At 41.7% G+C, this 17136-nt stretch overlaps 1 protein-coding gene and 1 pseudogene across 1 annotated transcript in view; one reads left to right on the top strand and one right to left on the bottom strand.

The window, feature by feature from the left end:
• Positions 1-17136, bottom strand: part of LMNTD1 (lamin tail domain containing 1) — a 247267-nt gene that overhangs the window by 191283 nt on the left and 38848 nt on the right. Inside the window, exon 5 of the mRNA XM_077807458.1 lies at positions 15056-15181. Coding sequence (XP_077663584.1) covers positions 15056-15181 — 126 coding nt within the window. The remainder of the gene's footprint in view (positions 1-15055; positions 15182-17136) is intronic.
• Positions 19-1966, top strand: LOC144259264 (uncharacterized; annotated as a pseudogene).

Below are 17136 nucleotides of genomic sequence, written 5' to 3'. Positions count from 1 at the left end.
TCATCAGCACAGGTGACCATGCAGTCCCAGAATCAAAAAAGAGCTCCAGCATGGACCAAACGGGAGGTACTGGATCTGATCGCTGTATGGGAAGAGGAATCCGTGTTATCAGAACTACATTCCAAAAGACGAAATGCCAAAACATTTCAAAAAATCTCAGAGGCTATGAGGGACAGAGGCTACATCAGGGATGCAACACAGTGCCGCGTGAAACTTAAGGAGCTCAGACAAGCGTACCAGAAAACCAAAGAATCAAACAGATGCTACGGGACAGAGCCCCAGACATGCCGCTTCTACGCTGAGCTGCATGCAATTCTAGGGGGGGCCGCCACCACTACCCCACCCCGTTCCGTGGACTCCGATGATGGGGTACTCTCTGCCATGGCTGAGGATTTTGCAGATGAGGAGAAGGAGGACGAGCGTGGGGAGAGCACACAGCACACCGTTCTCCCCGACAGCCAGGATCTTTTATCACCCTGACTGAAATACCCTCCCAACCCAACGAAGCTGGAGAAGGGACGTCTGGTGACTGTACCTCTTTAAATATAATACGTGTTATAAAAGCAAGTGTTTTTTAATGATTAAGTACCCCTGAGGACTTGGGATGCATTTGTGGCCAGTATTGCTACTGGAAAAGTCTGTTAACGTGTCTGGGGATGGAGCGGAAATCCTCCAGGAACATCTCCATGAAGCTCTCCTGGAGGTACTCTAAAAGCCTTTGCAGAGGGTTTCTGGGGACAGCAGCCTTATTCCATCCTCCATGGTAAGACATTTTACCACGCCATGCTAGTAGCAAGTAATCTGGTATCATTGCATGACAAAGCCTAGCAGCGTATGGTCCCGGTGTTTGCTGGCATTCAAGCAACATCCATTCTTTATCTCTCTGTGTTATCCTCAGGAGAGTGATATCGTTCATGGTAACCTGGTTGAAATAGGGGAATTTAATTAAGGGGACATTCAGAGGTGCCCGTTCCTACTGGGCTGTTTGACTGTGGCTGAAAAGAAATCCTCCCCGCAGTTAGCCACGCGGGGGAGGGGTGGGAGCGGCACTGACGCTGAGCTGTTCGCGTTTGGCTAGCAGGGATCTTCCCTGATACCAGCCAGGCGGTGGGGGGAGGGGAAAAGCGATCATCCGAGAGAATTAGATGGGGAGAGGGGTTAGTTTGGTGTCTGCTGCTGCACGTTAACAGGAAAACTGCAGCACTAAATGGCCAACTCAACATTCTTTGCTTGGTACGGGAAAGGAGGGGGCTGCTGTTATGAAGGTTGCAGAGGCCAAAAGACTATGGCTTATCGTGGCCTCCTGCAAGCCGAATTCTGTTGCCCGGCCCTGCGTGTGTGATCTCTAACACCAAAGCCGTAGGCACTCAATATAAGATGCAAAATTCGACCTTGTACCAAAATCACATGTGTTATGTAATGTGAATAGTGTTGTTCACTGTGAAAGAGTATAGCCATTGTTCTGTCAAATGTATCTTTTTAAATACTTCACTCCCTTTTTTTTCCTCCAGCAGCTGCAAATGTTTCAAGCCTCCCTCCTCCGTCCCAAAGGCTATCTCAGATAAGGCGGCAAAAAAACCGCACGCACAATGACATGTTCTCTGAGCTCATGCAGTCATCTGGCACTGACAGAGCTGTGTGGAGGGACACAATAGCAGAGTACAGGACAGTGGCCAATGAATGTGAGGAGAGGTGACGGCAGGAAGATCAGAGGAGGCATGAGGCAACACTGGGGCTACTGCGGGATCAAACGGACATGCTTTGGCGTCTGGTGGAGGTTCATGAACAGCAGCAGGATCACAGACTTCTGCTGCAGCCCCTGCTTAACCGCCCTCTGTCCTCTCCAAGTTCCATAGCCTCCTCACCCAGACATCCAAGAACACGGGGAGGGAGGCTCCTGGCACCCAACCACTCCTCCCCAGTGGATAGCCCAAGCAACAGAAGGCTGGCATTCAACATGTTTTAAAGTGGCCTTTTCCTTCCCTCCTCCCCTCCTCCAACACCCCACCTGGGCTACCTTGTGAGTTATCTCCCTATTTTTATAATCAATTAATAAAGAATACATGTTTTTTAAAGGATAGTGACTCTATTTCCTTTGCAAGCAAGCTGTGATTGAAGGGGGGACGGCGGGTGGCTTACAGTGAATTTAGAGGCAACCAAGGGGGTGGGTTTTCATCAAGGAGGAACAAACAGAAGTGTCACACAGTACCCTGACCAGTCATGAAACTGGTTTTCAAAGCTTCTCTGATGCGTACCGCGCCCTCCTGTGCTCTTCTAACTGCCCTGGTGTCTGGCTGCACATATTCAGCGGCCAGGCAATTTGCATCAACCTCCCACCCCGCCATAAGCGTCTCCCCCTTACTCTCACAGAGATTGTGGAGCACACAGCAAACAGTAATAACAATGAGAATATTGGTTTCACTGAGGTCTAGCCGAGTCAGTAAACTGCGCCAGCGACCCTTTAAACATTCAAATGCACACTCTACCACCATTCTGCACTTGCTCAGCCTATAGTTAAACAGCTCCTTACTACTGTCCAGGTGCCTGTGTACGGCTTCAAGAGCCAGGGCATTAAGGGGTAGGCTGGGTCCCGAAGGATAACTATAGGCATTTCAACATCCCCAACAGTTATTTTCTGGTCTGGGAAGTAAATCCCTTCCTGCAGCCATTTAAACAGACCAGAGTTCCTGAAGACGCGAGCGTCATGAACCTTTCCCGGCCATCCCATGTTGATGTTGGTGAAACTTGCAGCACCATTGAAAAGTACCCCTTGAGGTTTATGTACTGGCTGCCCTGGTGGTCCAGTCCCAAGATAGGGATATGCGTTCCGTCTATAGCCCCACCACAGTTAGGGAATCCCATTGCAGCAAAGCCATCTAATATGACCTGCACATTTCCCAGAGTCACTACCTTTGACAGCAGCAGCTCAACGATTGCGTTGGCCACTTGCATCACAGCAACCCCCACAGTAGATTTGCCCACTCCAAATTGATTACCGACTGACCGGTAGCTGTCTGGCATTACAAGCTTCCACAGGGCTATTGCCACTCTCTTGTGAACTGTGAGGGCTGCTCTCATCTTGGTATTCTTGCACTTCAGGGCAGGGGAAAGCAAGTCACAAAGTTCCATGAAAGTGCCCTTACTCATGCAAAAGTTTCAGAGCCATTGGGAATCATCCCAGACCTGCAACACTATGTGGTCCCACCACTCTGTGCTTGTTTCCCGGGCCCAGAATCGGCGTTCCACGGCATGAGCCTGCCCCAGTAACACCATGATCTCCAAATTGCGGGGTAACACAGTTTTAGAGAAAAGTGTATTCATGTCCTCATCACTGCGCTGCTGTCACCTCCTCGCCTGGTTTTTCAGGTGCTGGTTCTGCATACACTGCACGATAACGCACAAGGTGTTTACAATGGTCATAACTGCTGCGGTGAGCTGAACGGGCTCCATGCTTGCCGTGCTATGGCATCTGCTCCTGCTCGGGCAATCCAGGGAAAAGGGCACGAAACGATTGTTTGCTTTTGCTCTGACAGAGGGAGAGTCGACTGACAACATGGCTTACAGGTTTGGCTTAAAGGGAATTAAAATCAACAAAGGGGGTGGCTTTGCGAGAAACAGAATGGCCCCCTCAAGGATAGAACTCAAAACCTCAAGGATAGAACTCAAAACTGGGTTTAGCAGGCCGTTGATTTCACAGGGGGAGGGAGGAGAAAATGAATACAAAACAAATCTGGTCTATTTCTTGTTTTGATCCACTTCATCTATCTTTATACATCTTGCTGGCAGCAGACTGCAGCACGACCGCTAACCATCGTCATCTCCTGGGTGCTCGGCAGAAGACGGTGCAGTATGACTGCTGGCCATCATCTTCTCCTGGCTGCTGATTAAAAGACAGTGCACTGCCAGTAGGACTCAATCACCATGAGATGAAACTTAAAAGGGAAATGACCTGGCTGAGCCACTCCCATGTTTGCCCAGGTGCCACTGACCTCATCGAGGTCGGTTAAAAGAGCACCCTGGACTACGTCGATGACGGCTACCAGTCATACTGCACTGTCTGCTGCCAAAAGGCAATAAGCTGCTGCTGTGTAGCAATGCAGTACCACATCTGCCAGCACCCAGGAGACATACGGTGACGGTTAGCTGAGCGGGCTCCATGCTTGCCATGGTATGGCATCTGCACGGTAACTCAGGAAAAAAGGCGCGAAAAGATTGTCTGCCGTTGGTTTCACGGAGGGAGGGGGGAAGGGGGCCTGACGATATGTATCCAGAACCACCCGTGACAATGTTTTAGCCCCATCAGGCATTGGGATTTCTACCCAGAATTCAAATGGGCGGCGGAGACTGCGGGAACTGTGGGATAGCCACCCACAGTGCAACGCTCCGGAAGTCGACGGTTGCCTCGGTACTGTGGACACACTCCACCAACTACATGCACTTAGAGCATTTGTGTGGGGACACATAATCGACTACATAAAAACGCTTTCTACAAAACTGACTTTTATAAATTCGACCTAATTTTGTAGTGTAGACAAGGCCTAAGTGTTTCTGTGGATTGGGCTAAAGTGCTCAGGCACTTGCAGGATTGAGCCCTAAAAGAGGATTCGTGTAGCTAGCACAATTCTGATTCCATTGTGGCCCCCTCTTTCAAGTTAAAAAGTTTCTTGTTGGAAGCACCTCTGTTTCATCAGTAATTTGCCCACAAGGTGAGAGGGAGCTTCACCGTGATCATGTGATGACCAGAATTATCTTTAAAACCATCAGATGACCACTGTACATGGATTCCACAAAAAGAATATGTCATGGTCTCAAGTATCTTCATTCAGCTAATGGCGCTGTTGTCCCTCTCAAAGAGAACTGCTACCTATGCATAGATGGGGTCCCACTGGGTCCTCTTGCTAGGATCCCCCTGGGTGAAGCAAAGTAGGACTGCAAGAATCAGCTCTGCTATTAGACAGCACTGGAAATCGGAATGTGAGTGCTATTGTTTTAATGTATTTTATCAGTGTCGGTAACTTGATTGGAACTCCGTGAATTAAGCTTATAGGTCCTCAAATATGTTTCTCCCTTTTTACTGGTTTCTCCATAACAGAGGAGAACATGGGTTGTGTCATAGAGAATGATTCCACACTCAAAAAGGAGTTAAGATAAACATTATAGTCATTAGAGGTGGTTGAGAGATGATTTCTTTTCTACAAAAATGTCAAGTTTTTAAATCTGAAAACTGGACACTTTACATTTGTTGGTCTTAGCTACCAAAACCTAAGAAATTCTCTTTTCTCTATGAAAAGCAAAATATGTCACTCAAACCCAAAACATTTTAATGAAAAAATTCATTTTGACAAACCCCTATTTTTTAACCCAAAAAAACCTTTTTCATTTTAAAAATTCCCACCAGCTCTAATAATCATGCTTTTTGACATTTCATACAACTTGCTTTATTAGACTATAAAAAGGGGGGAAAGCCAGTAGCACTGTGTAGCTGCAATAGCCAGCTGCAATAGCTGTCAGAAATGTTCTGCATGTCAACATATGGCCAAACAAGAGGTTCACCGGGGAGCCGTCATTCATTCCAAGAATAAAGCTCTCCAACACCCAGCAGCAACACAGAGGGTCCCTGCAACATCAATCAGGAAGTGGAAGGGTGGAAAATACAAGATGATATCTTGAAACACAAGAGAGGGGTAGAGAACCACAGATGAAATTACAGGCTCCTTGGTCTATTAATAATACCTCTGCTCAAAAATACAGATGAAAACTCATGTCTTATCTGTACTGTATTGGCTCACTTAAGGCTCAACAATGTCAGGCTGACACAGATATTTCGTTGCCCAGCCTCCCTCAGAAAAGATGTTGATATCCTGCATCAAGGGCAGCTTGTAACTGCATCATTCCAGAAGCAGAACCAGGAACAAACTGTGACTCAGAGCCACAAATTATCATAGTACTTCAGTTCCTTCAAAGATATTTCTAATTGTTTCTTGATAATTCCAGTATTTTGCCTCAGTAACATTTCTGAACAGCTATCCCATGTCTTTTATTAGCTTCTTACTGAAAGAGCTAGGACCACAAACTCATTCTCTTGCTCCTCTTTCTCTGGGGGGAAAGAAAGATGGGAGAATAACCTGCTACTATCCTTGGCCAACAACAAATTTTTTCAGTCTATGCCAGCTCAGGTTGAGCTGTTCAGTGTGGAGAGTGGGACTCAAGACTACACCCATTCCCTGTCCCTGTCTGCCCACCTGTGATGCCTTCTCTCACCCTCCGCTGTGATCAGTGATCTAGGTAGTCTGCACAGGTGTGTAAGATGAGACATAAAGAGAGGGAAAAATCACTATTGTGATCACAATTTTAGATTTTAATTATCATCTAACAAGTAAGGAAATTCTAGTACCTAGGAGAGATTCTATCATTCTCTACATACATTTTATTTATGTCAGTCACCATAGGATTTAAGCAACCGAGTTTCTTTCAGCTTCAACACTTTCCGTGGTTGGCCTACAGGGTGTTCTGCTCCTTACCCTTAGGAGTTGTAGATACACAACTGTGTGTGGGGTAGAGGGGCACCTCTGTTGCACCAATAGCTAAGTCTTTCATTGAAGTTCCAAATAACGAGGAGGTTCATCCTATTTAGTTACACAGCATGACATTGTTCACTGAGAATGCCTTGTCTTTAGCTTTGACAAGTCGTCATCTGAGTACAACAGCTGCACTGTACCTGCTGATCACAGTATTCTAGGAGTGATTTAAAAAGAAAATTGATAGTAAATCAGTGGGTATTTTGTTATGGCCTTTTGTAACTTATCTGAATTAGAAACTGGAGGCTAGGTTTCTTTGGCTACTTTTATGTATTTAGCTGCGGGATAAAAATCCACAACAAAATTCAATCCCAATATTTTTTCTCTGTGATGTGTGCTCTCCTGTTCAGTTCTAACCATGACAGGATTTGTCATCTCACGACATGTAGTGTGAACTTTCTGCATTTCATTTGTTTTGCCAGCTACTTGTAGTTTTATGTTGCAGGTTTCCTTACTGCTGCAGATGTGTCCAATTCTTCAACGCTAGCTATAAATTATACTATATTTGGCATGGCAGAAATGGGATGCAGTCTCGTTAAGGTACAAGAGATCATCTGTTGCTTTGTTATACAAATCTGTTTTTAGTTTTTGCTATGAATATATAACAATACATCCTGGAAAGGGAAAAAGATGCAGCATCACTGCAAGTGCATTTGATGGGAAGGCCTATGTTGTTGATAAATAACATGAATTCATCAATTACCTCTTGGAAGTTAGTCCATGTAAGGAAAGTATTATTGTATTTCCTACATACTAATAGTTTATATTTGGAAGTCATATTACATCCAGGAAAGTGTTCACACAGGACAGGGTCAGGAGTTCCCATAGCTGTACCTTGCATCTGCAGATTCTCTCCTGCCATTTCCCATTGAATATGAAGTGGTTATGGGTACAAATAAGATGTGCTAAACTGGTGACCATGTTTCCTAGAATCATAGGACTGGAAGGCACCTCGAGAGGTCATGTAGTCCAGTCCCCTGCACTCATGGCAGGACTAAGTATTATCTAGGCCATCCCTGACAGGTGTCTGTCTAACTTGCTCTTAAAAATCTCCAATGATGGAGAGTCCACAACCTCCGTAGGCAATTTATTCTAGTGCTTAACCACCCTGACAGTTAGCAAGTTTTTCCTAATGTCCAACCTAAACCTCCCTTGTTGCAATTTAAGCCCACTGCTTCTTGTCTTATCCTCAGAGGTTAAGAACAATTTTTCTCCCTCCTCCTTGTAACAATCTTTTATGGACTTGAAAACTGTTATCATGTCCCCTCTCAGTCTTCTCTTTTCCAGACTAAACAAACCCATTTTTTTCAATCTTCCCTCAAAGGTTATGTCTTCTAAACCTTCTGTGGACTTTCTCCAATTTATCCACATCCTTCCAGAAACGTAGCACCCAGAACTGGACACAATACTCCAGTTGAGGCCTAATCAGCGCAGAGTAGAGCGGAAGAATTACCTCTCATGACTTGCTTACAACACTTCTGCTAATACATCCCAGAATGATGTTTGCTTTTTTTGCAATAATGTTACACTGTTGACTCATATTTATCTTGTGTTCCACTATGACCCCGAGATCTCTTTCCACAGTACTCCTTCCTCGATAGTCATTTCCTATTTTGATTGTATGCAACTGATTGTTCCTTCCTAAGTGGAATACTTTACATTTGTCGTTATTGAATTTCATCCTATTTATTTCAGACCCTTTCTCCAGTTTGTCCTGATCATTTTGAATTAAATCCTATCCTCCAAAACACTTGCAACCACTCCCAGTCTGATATCATCCACAAACTTTATACGTGTACTCTCTATGCCATTATCTAAATCACTGATGAAGATATTCAACAGAAACAGACCCAGAACTGATCCCTGCGGGACCCTACTCATTATGCCCTTCCAGCATGACTGTGAACCACTGATAACTTCTCTCTGAGAATGGTTTTCCAAACAGTTTAGCTCCCACCTTATAGTAGCTCCATCTAGGTTGCATTTCCCTAGTTTGTATATGAGAAGGCCATGCGAGACAGTATCAATCTCTACTAAAGTCAAGATATACCACGTCTACCGCTTCCCCCCTATCCACAAGTCTTGTTACCCTGTCAAAGAAAGCTATCAGGTTGGTTTGACATGATTTGTTCTTGACAAATCCATGCTGACTGTTACTTATCACTTTGTATTTGGCTATTTTAAAGTCCTTTTGTTAAAAACAGGTTAATGTGCAAAGGCTATCTTCATGAAAGACTTTGGTATAACGAGAAGTAGCATTAAAAATAACTAATGCCCCAATCCTGCCTCATGCTGGCAGACCCTTGCATTTGCATGGAGTTCCACAGCCTTCAGCAGGGCACCTCAATGGCTTAACCAGCAGGAGTCCACCTGCATGAAGCAGCTTGCAGGACTAATGCCTAAAAGGGTGCGCTCAAAGTTGTAATGGTTATTTAGATCTTCAGTTCTCTCTCTCTCTCCTGAGGAAATCGCTGGTTTTTCCTAATGTATAAGGGAACTTTCTGAACAAGGGAATACAGATGTAAAGCAATAAAATATTACACACATACACACACATATATATATATATACACACACACACACACATACACCTACCTGTACCATATGGTAACAAACCACATCTATATCAGTGTATTTGATTGATAGATAAGATGGATAAAAATGGAATGGAAAGAAAAGACAGATATAATATTGAATAAATACTGAATGTTTGGTTTGAACTTTAGCTTTATCTTTTTGGAGAGGAAGCTGTGTCAATTATGTATCCATGGCTTTTTGTTTGTTTGTTTGCTTGTTTGTTTAACTGATATAGGTAGCTAGATGCAATGGTAGGTGCATTTTCTATATACAGTGTTTATATATATTAGCACACACAAGTCATGTCAATGTCATGTTAATACAATGAAGAAATGCAAAAGGTAAGAATCTTACAAGAACAGTTCACAGCTTAAGGACTTTTCAACTTTAAACGAGAAATCACAAATCTAAGAGTTTGAGCCTTAAAATCTATCAACTACACCCAGAAAAGTTTTGAACACCAGAATTTTTTTTTAAGCTTAATACTTTCATGGGGATGGGCAAGCCAGCTCAGATATGATGGAAACCAGTCCAAACTCAAAATCAGACCTGAATCCAAACTGATTAGGTTTTAAAGAAATAAATAAAATGATTCTTTCCCCATTTAATTCTCACATGCCTCTACTTCCTTGTTCTGGTTAGTAAGAGTAACAAGATACCAACATAAAGACTGGTCATGTATTTCCTGGTTTCTAGCAAGTAAAAATTACTACTAGAAATCTTGCAGGAGGGTCCAGACTGACAGATTTCCGGCCCAATCCCTAGACAAGGGGTGGAATTCCCCCCCCAAAAAAAACCCCAACAACTTCTCCCCAGCTAAGAATATAAGAGCTATTAGTTCAATACATAAATTAAGTTGTGCAGAGCACGCAAAAACCTTAAAAAGCTTTAGGCTGTTATTAGGAATGTACATTTTCTGCTTTTACCATATCATCTTCTACAAAGGCAAAACTTACTGACTGGAGGTTATCCATTCTGATGAGCCAACGATTTCTCTCTACATGAATCAAGGTCTATAGGAGTTTATTGCCTTTGAAATGTCTACATTTCATTTGAAAGTGCAACCTATATCATGTGATCTGATTTTACTGTGACATCACATTCACTGTGATATCAGAGCATAGCAACAAATTTGTCCACAAAAGATACTGCTACACTACATTACATACTGTATTAACATGGCAGCTGTATTAACAAGGCAAAAAGTTTTTTTTCTTCAAAAAACAATAAAAGAGAATCCATGTATGTTTTGATACATGTACATTAAAATGAAAAGTATATTTCATGGTTCTTTTAATCAGTCTATCTATCTATAGATAGGCTTCTCTCATATTTCCAATGTAAAAAAAATAATAAAAACACATAACAAAAAACATTCCCACAATCTGAAGCATGAGGTTAGACTGTCTTCTCAACCACAAATCAAAAGGTAGCAAAAAACATACAAAGGATTTAGCCTTTGACAGTGTCCAGGCAAACCCCATTTTTACTTAGTAAGGACCCAATCCTGGTCATCCAAAGATCACTCATTCCTGCTATAACCTTTCACTACCCTCTGCTCACCTGGAGTACACTCACAACATCCACTGAATTAAAACACCATACAACAACTCCTTAGTCAACACAAATCATATGCTCCACAATAATCTCCTTTGATTTAATTTACACGCACTCTGGGTTAGCCTTTCTCACAACCTTTAACCCATTGGGGTACCTCTTGTCCAGCTTTCTTTCCTTAAATTATGTCACCTATCTGCTGCAATGGACCCAAGTGTCTGACAGATTGACCCTCTTCAAAAGGATCCAAACCCCGAAGTCAAAGGAAAGACTCTTACTGACTTCAGTGGCCTTGGGATCACATCCAAAATGACAGTCACATACTTTTTCCTCCCTTTGATCCTCTGGGATCATAGGGGGAAGGGAACTTGCATGGCACAGAATGGGGTTTCTTGCCACTTTTTTATTCTGGCATGTCTAAAAGAAGAGCACTGGAAGGAAAAAGCTGGGAATACCATTCCTTCAAGTACACGGGAAGGTTCTCATTGAATGGTATAGTTTCTCTTGCCCTGGGTGTCTGAGTGTAAGAGATCTTACATAGTTTCTTAGCTTTCCTCTTTCGTGAAATGGCTTCTAAATATTTTCTTAACATGCTGTGGTTAACAGAATAGCTCAATAGCAGTATGACTGTTGCAGAGACGCGATATGCATACGAAACATGGATCTACCACTTCAAGATGCAGTAGTAACAGGAACATGCCCTGTGATCATCTTCCATTCTTCTACACTTCAGCTAATTTAACCACAAAGAAGCTGAAAAGGAAGGACAAGCCTGTATTGGTTTGTAGATGTACACAACAGATCAAGAGAACTCCAGTTACTGCAGAGTAACCTTCCTTTCTTCATTATAAAATTGCCTCTGCAGATCCCCAGTTCTAACAGACTGGCAAGCCGTAGACAACACCCGGAGTAAATGGTGAGTGCTTCATTATACAGAAAGTGAAGGAGTGCCCTTCTGATATAAACATCTGATGGCTCCTGAATCAAAAAAGTAGTGTGGTCAGGCTACAAGAGACAATTCTAGTAGGATAAAAGGTTTTCTGACAATAAAAACAGCTGGTGTGGTCCTTATCTGAAAGGATATACACACAAGATTGCTACCCATCTCACAATTTCTTTAATATTCTTTCCCTTCAAAGGACACTATTCACAGAAAAGCAATGGAAATACGGTCTTTGTCCAGTTCCTTTGCAATGGTCTCCTCTTTTGCCTTTGATTAAGAAATCTAGCTTTCTAAAAAGATGCTATTCTCTTTGGATAGCTGCCTCTGATTGCTTTTGACTGTTGCTAGGAACTGTGGAAGTGCATGTGCATTCCACAATGACACACTGGAAAGCATTTCAGAGTCTAGTGAAGGACTGAGGAGCAAGCTATCTGAAATAGTTAAGTATTTTATCAGTAGCATTCAAGTACAGTATCAGAAATCTCATTTCCGAGCTATGCAGTAAGCACAGGGTCCTCAGGCTTGATGGGCATCCAGTGTATGATTTCTAATGGAGTCTGAGTGTAAACTGGAGAAAGAACAGCTGACACCCTTACTATAAGACTATTCTTGGAAACAAAGCAATTCACAAATCTCAGCGAGATGGATTTTGTAGCCTTGATATTTATAGTGAGAATAGTTAGTGGGGGGGAAGGGAGTTGTTGGTTGTGTTTGTTTGTACCCATCATGTATAATAGCTTTATCACAGACCAAGTTTTTAAAAGCACAGATGTATTAAGCTTATGAGAATTCTCTAGTAGTCTTTTTGTCATTTTAAATTGGACTGTATTGGTTTGCCAGATGTACATTGGTGCTAAAATGAATGTATAATAAATGTTTGAAAATTAGCTTCTATATCTCTGCTCTATCCTAAAAAAACAAACAAACGGAAAAAAAAAACCACCAGTACAAATAAGAATGCAACATTAGTTTTGGAACGGAAGCCCTAAATTATACTTCGTTCAGCAATTGGTAAAAACAGTTCAGTTCAGTGGGACGGAAATAATACTTTGCATTTATATAAGTGCCTTCTGATCAAACCAAAAAATTAAATGTGTTACATTGCTGAGGACTTATCCAGACTAGGATACACAGTGTATTTTTAAAACATGCTCATTAATATGTTTTAACTACCATGTTTTTACAATACTCATTTTATGCTTATCTAGACACAACTTACAAGTTAGATATTTATCACTATTTTACTGACAAGGAAACAGAGATGAAGCGTTTTGTCCATTGTTACATAGGAAGTGTATGGGAAAGGTAGGAACAGAAGCCAGATCTCTAGTTTCTGACTAAGTCTTTTAGCACAGCGCTGAGCATTAGTGACAAGTTCATTATGTCATGGAGGGACTGTACTTGATTGTGTGGGGCCAGATTCTCCCAAGACAACAGTACCCACATCTTCCATTGTGACATTTACAGCTAGATTTTCAAACAAGCTCTCTCAGGTGCTGAGCTCTCTCAGAAACCTGGCTACTTATTTTGGCTGGATATACATTATAAATGAATACACGACAAAAATAAAAAACTAAACATTTGAATATTTTGAATGTGTTATATACACACATAGCTCTGTAACAGTGTGGAAGTTTAAGGACCCTGCGCAGAAATGGAAGACTCTTTTGCAAAGTTGTCTTGTCAGGTGTTAGAACTATCCATAGATATGCAGAGTTACAGTTGCTGACTCTCTCTGATGTCCTATGAGCTGGTCCTATTTATTCCAACCCAGGTATAAAAGAAAACTTGAGTTCCTCTAGGAGGTGGAGGGGACTCGAGCAAAGACAAAGAGGTCCCGGAGGAGAAAAAGCCTACATGGAATAGCCAAGCTCAAGAGACAGCTTACTTTGAGAATTATGTTACATTGTGATTTGAGTTAATAAAAATGAACCCCAGGATGGAAGTAATTTTGGACCACATCCAATATGTGTCTCCTCTGTGATTTGAACAGAATGGTAACTCTAGCTACTTATAAGCACCTTTTACCTAAAAAGGTCCTAAAAGGCTTTACATACTTCATAGTCAGGACTCACTTCACCCACCACTATAATACAGCCATAGCTGGGGCAAAATGCAGCAGTTGTTTAACAGCACTAAAAGTTTAGGAATACAACTGAGGAAGAATACAGTATCCAATTACAGCTGTAGAATAAATGTAGGTAGGTGGAGTTAATGGCTCTCATCACAACTGGCTCAGGACACTGGGATTAATATCCAAAGTCTTGTACAAACAGCAACATATTTAAAGACCATAAGGGATCAGGACTTCAGTTTTCCATCTCATCCAAAAGACACTTTCTCCAACAGTTCAATGCTCCATACTATCCCACTACAGCTTGGAGTGAATACTGACTCAGGGACAAATTCACCTCCACCAACACTGAACTCAGAGTGGGGACTGAGAGGATGAGGGCTTGTGATGCTGACAGTCATGGTTATAGAGGATAGCTGTCCAAACCACAGTCCTTCACAACTGGCTCTAACTGATATCTCCATAGAAAGGCCAAAGACTGAATAAGGGACAGAGATTAAATTATCCTCTTATCCTCCCACTCAGGATTAAGGTTCATTGGCAGAATGGCTAAGCTTTGCAACTCCTCTGCCTATTTTGTTACCATTGTGAGGACAGAGAAAGGAACTGATTCTCAAGGCACCTTTACAGTGCAGTCAATTCACTTAAAATATTCAAACCTGTTGGCAAATGTTGCTACATAACATAATACAAACAAGCTTGCAAGCTTCCAGCTCTCATTTGTTTTTGGGGGCTGGAGTGTCATTATCATTAGAAACAAAGAGCACTTCATGGGAATTTAGCAACACTGTTTGCATAGGTTTATATTGTAACAAACAATTTTTTCATTATTATTATTGTGTCAAATCTACCAGAACGTAATTTGGTGAATCAGTATTCCACAGTGGTGAAATGTGTTTTATTGTTTACAGTAATAAAAGCATTTTTCCCCCTAGCTATGTGAAGGCCAAGTGCCACTTGTATTTTAAATATTTACACAATATTCCTACTTTAAAAAAGAAAATTAAAATTGTATCAGCCCTAATTTAAAAAAAATTCTATCTCCCCTTTTAGATTATTTGATGGTTCAGCAATCAAAGAAATGTATGAGCAAATTGCAGTTGAATGCTTTCCAAAAACCTGTATGACTGAGAATGCTAAGCTTTTCAGGATGCATTCAAATAAATAGCATTATGATGTTAGCCACACAGTAAATTATACTCAGTGGTGTGCAGAAGAAAACTTCTCCACACAAAGCCACTGAGATATAACAACTGAGCAGTGGTTTAACCCACTTCCAGTTTTCAAAAATCCATAGCACCTCTATTATATTTATATTGATCTCACCTTCTTCTGTAATGCCATAACTTCAACTGTCACCATATCAACTCGCTGGTTCAGGCGCCGGTTCTCCTCTTGCATTTTCCCCAGCATGACTCGATCAGTGTGTAACCTTATTTGTAACTCCAGAAACTGAGGAAGAACACAGGGACTTGTTAGACAAAGCAACTTACATGATTATTAAAACAGGAATCAAATGCCAAAGTCGATTAGGCAATGAACCACACTGTAGGATTAGCAAAATTTCTTACACACAGCATGATTTGAAGTTGTCCCAGTCTCTATTGCTTCCCCCCCCCCCCCACAAAAATTCTTTATATTAATATTAATCTAAAGACTCATTAAAAAATAAGTCTGGAAAGTATCTAAGGAGCAAGCTAGATACACATCAGTTTGTTTTAATCTACTTTTACATTGCACTGCATTTTACCAGAAATTCATTCTTTCAGCAACTTAATTAATTCATAAATCTTATAATTGCACGCATAAGACATGGGATTTTTATTCATATACTATTTGTTTAGCCTTTACTGCTTTTTTCCCAAATGTGTTTTCCCATAAACATGGGATCTGGGCATCTTGGTGAGCTACACAATTATGAATGCAACATACTAGGTATGAATTATTATGGGTTTTTTCATGTTTTCCCAAGCACAACGAGCAACCATGTACTCCAGGCTCAATTACTTAGATTAAATTAAGGAAGTCAACAAAAGAAATAACAAGTGTAAAATCTCCGAGCAACAGTGCAGTGTGTGTGAGACACACTTTGCAATAACAGCCCCCGTGAACAGAAAGACTGGAGAACCTCTCACAGCAGCAAGGCTCCTTAGAAATGTAAAGATGCAGTATGCAAAAAAGGATGCAAGTTACAGAAGCTACATGCGCCCCAGGCTTCCACTTTCAACTTACAGTATTTTTATCTTGAATTAGAATTCTCTTGGTTGTGTTTGGTGTAATAGCTATGAGTCCAAAGGCGTTATGGAATATGATCAGTGTTTATTAGGATAAAATTCAACTACCTGAGCAGGAAAGTGCTCTACTATAAAGTGCTCTAATTTGGTCTGAACCAGTTTACAATGGTTTTCACAGAACTCCACCCATAAAATTCTGTGTTAATTGACAGGCAATGTATCATCTAAACAAAATTTCACTCAGTGTTCCAGGAATCTGAAGGCAGGACACTTGCCTAGCGACTTCTGAGAGTTGGATTTTACAAACAGATCCTTTCACAAATGCCAGATACACGACAATGACCCACAGAGAGATAGCCAGCTCAAATCCAGTCTCATAGGGCTCAGATATAGCCTGCAAGCAGGAGGCCAAAGCTCTGCCAGGGCAGAGTAGATATGAGTACCAGTCCTGCTGCCCTATTCATGGAGCAGTTTTTGCATCAGCCTTAGATGAGGTGTGTGCCTAGATACTCTTCTGACTGAAGGGTAACATTGCAAGAGCACAGCAATCTTAAGGAAAGGTGGTTTATGTGAGGGAAAAGAAATGCTGGTCCAGGAGGAAGCTCTCAGCCTTTTAAACATTGTGAAGGTTGACTTACATGTCACATGCGTAACATTTATTCTTTAGCTCCTGAAAGGCCAATAAAAAAACAATGCTCTAGCCAACTGGTCACAATCAGGGGTCCACCCCATATAGTCACCTGAGGGATTTCCTGGACTGTCACTGAGGAGAAGAGATAGGGTGGTAGGGTCTTAATTTTGTTGGAGTAAATGGGCCCAGAGAGTCAAAAGTGTTAACACAACCCTGTCATTGTGCTAACACTAAACAGTCAAACATGATTTTGGGTTTTGAGTGCCGAGAACTCAGCCTGCTCAGTACCATGGCAAACACACTAGAAAATTAATGCCAAAGTTTGGGAGTTTATTGATCAGGATACACAAGCAAAATTAAAAAAATCAGAACAAGAGAAAGTATTCTGGAATTAAAATTGAGTGATTATGCAAAACAAAAAAAACTTGTCCAAGTCCCTTTCTCAGAGAGCAGTTGATGGTTAGAGTCTCTTATTTTGTCAGGCAATCCTTCTGGTTAGAGAAGACAGAGTAGTTCTCTTGTTCAATTCTGAGTTGTGAATG

This window comes from Eretmochelys imbricata, chromosome 1 (genome assembly GCF_965152235.1).
Source record: "Eretmochelys imbricata isolate rEreImb1 chromosome 1, rEreImb1.hap1, whole genome shotgun sequence".
Lineage (NCBI taxonomy): Eukaryota > Metazoa > Chordata > Testudines > Cheloniidae > Eretmochelys > Eretmochelys imbricata.
The sequence above is the reverse complement of the archived record's forward strand: the minus strand, read 5'-3'. Positions and strand labels throughout refer to the sequence as shown.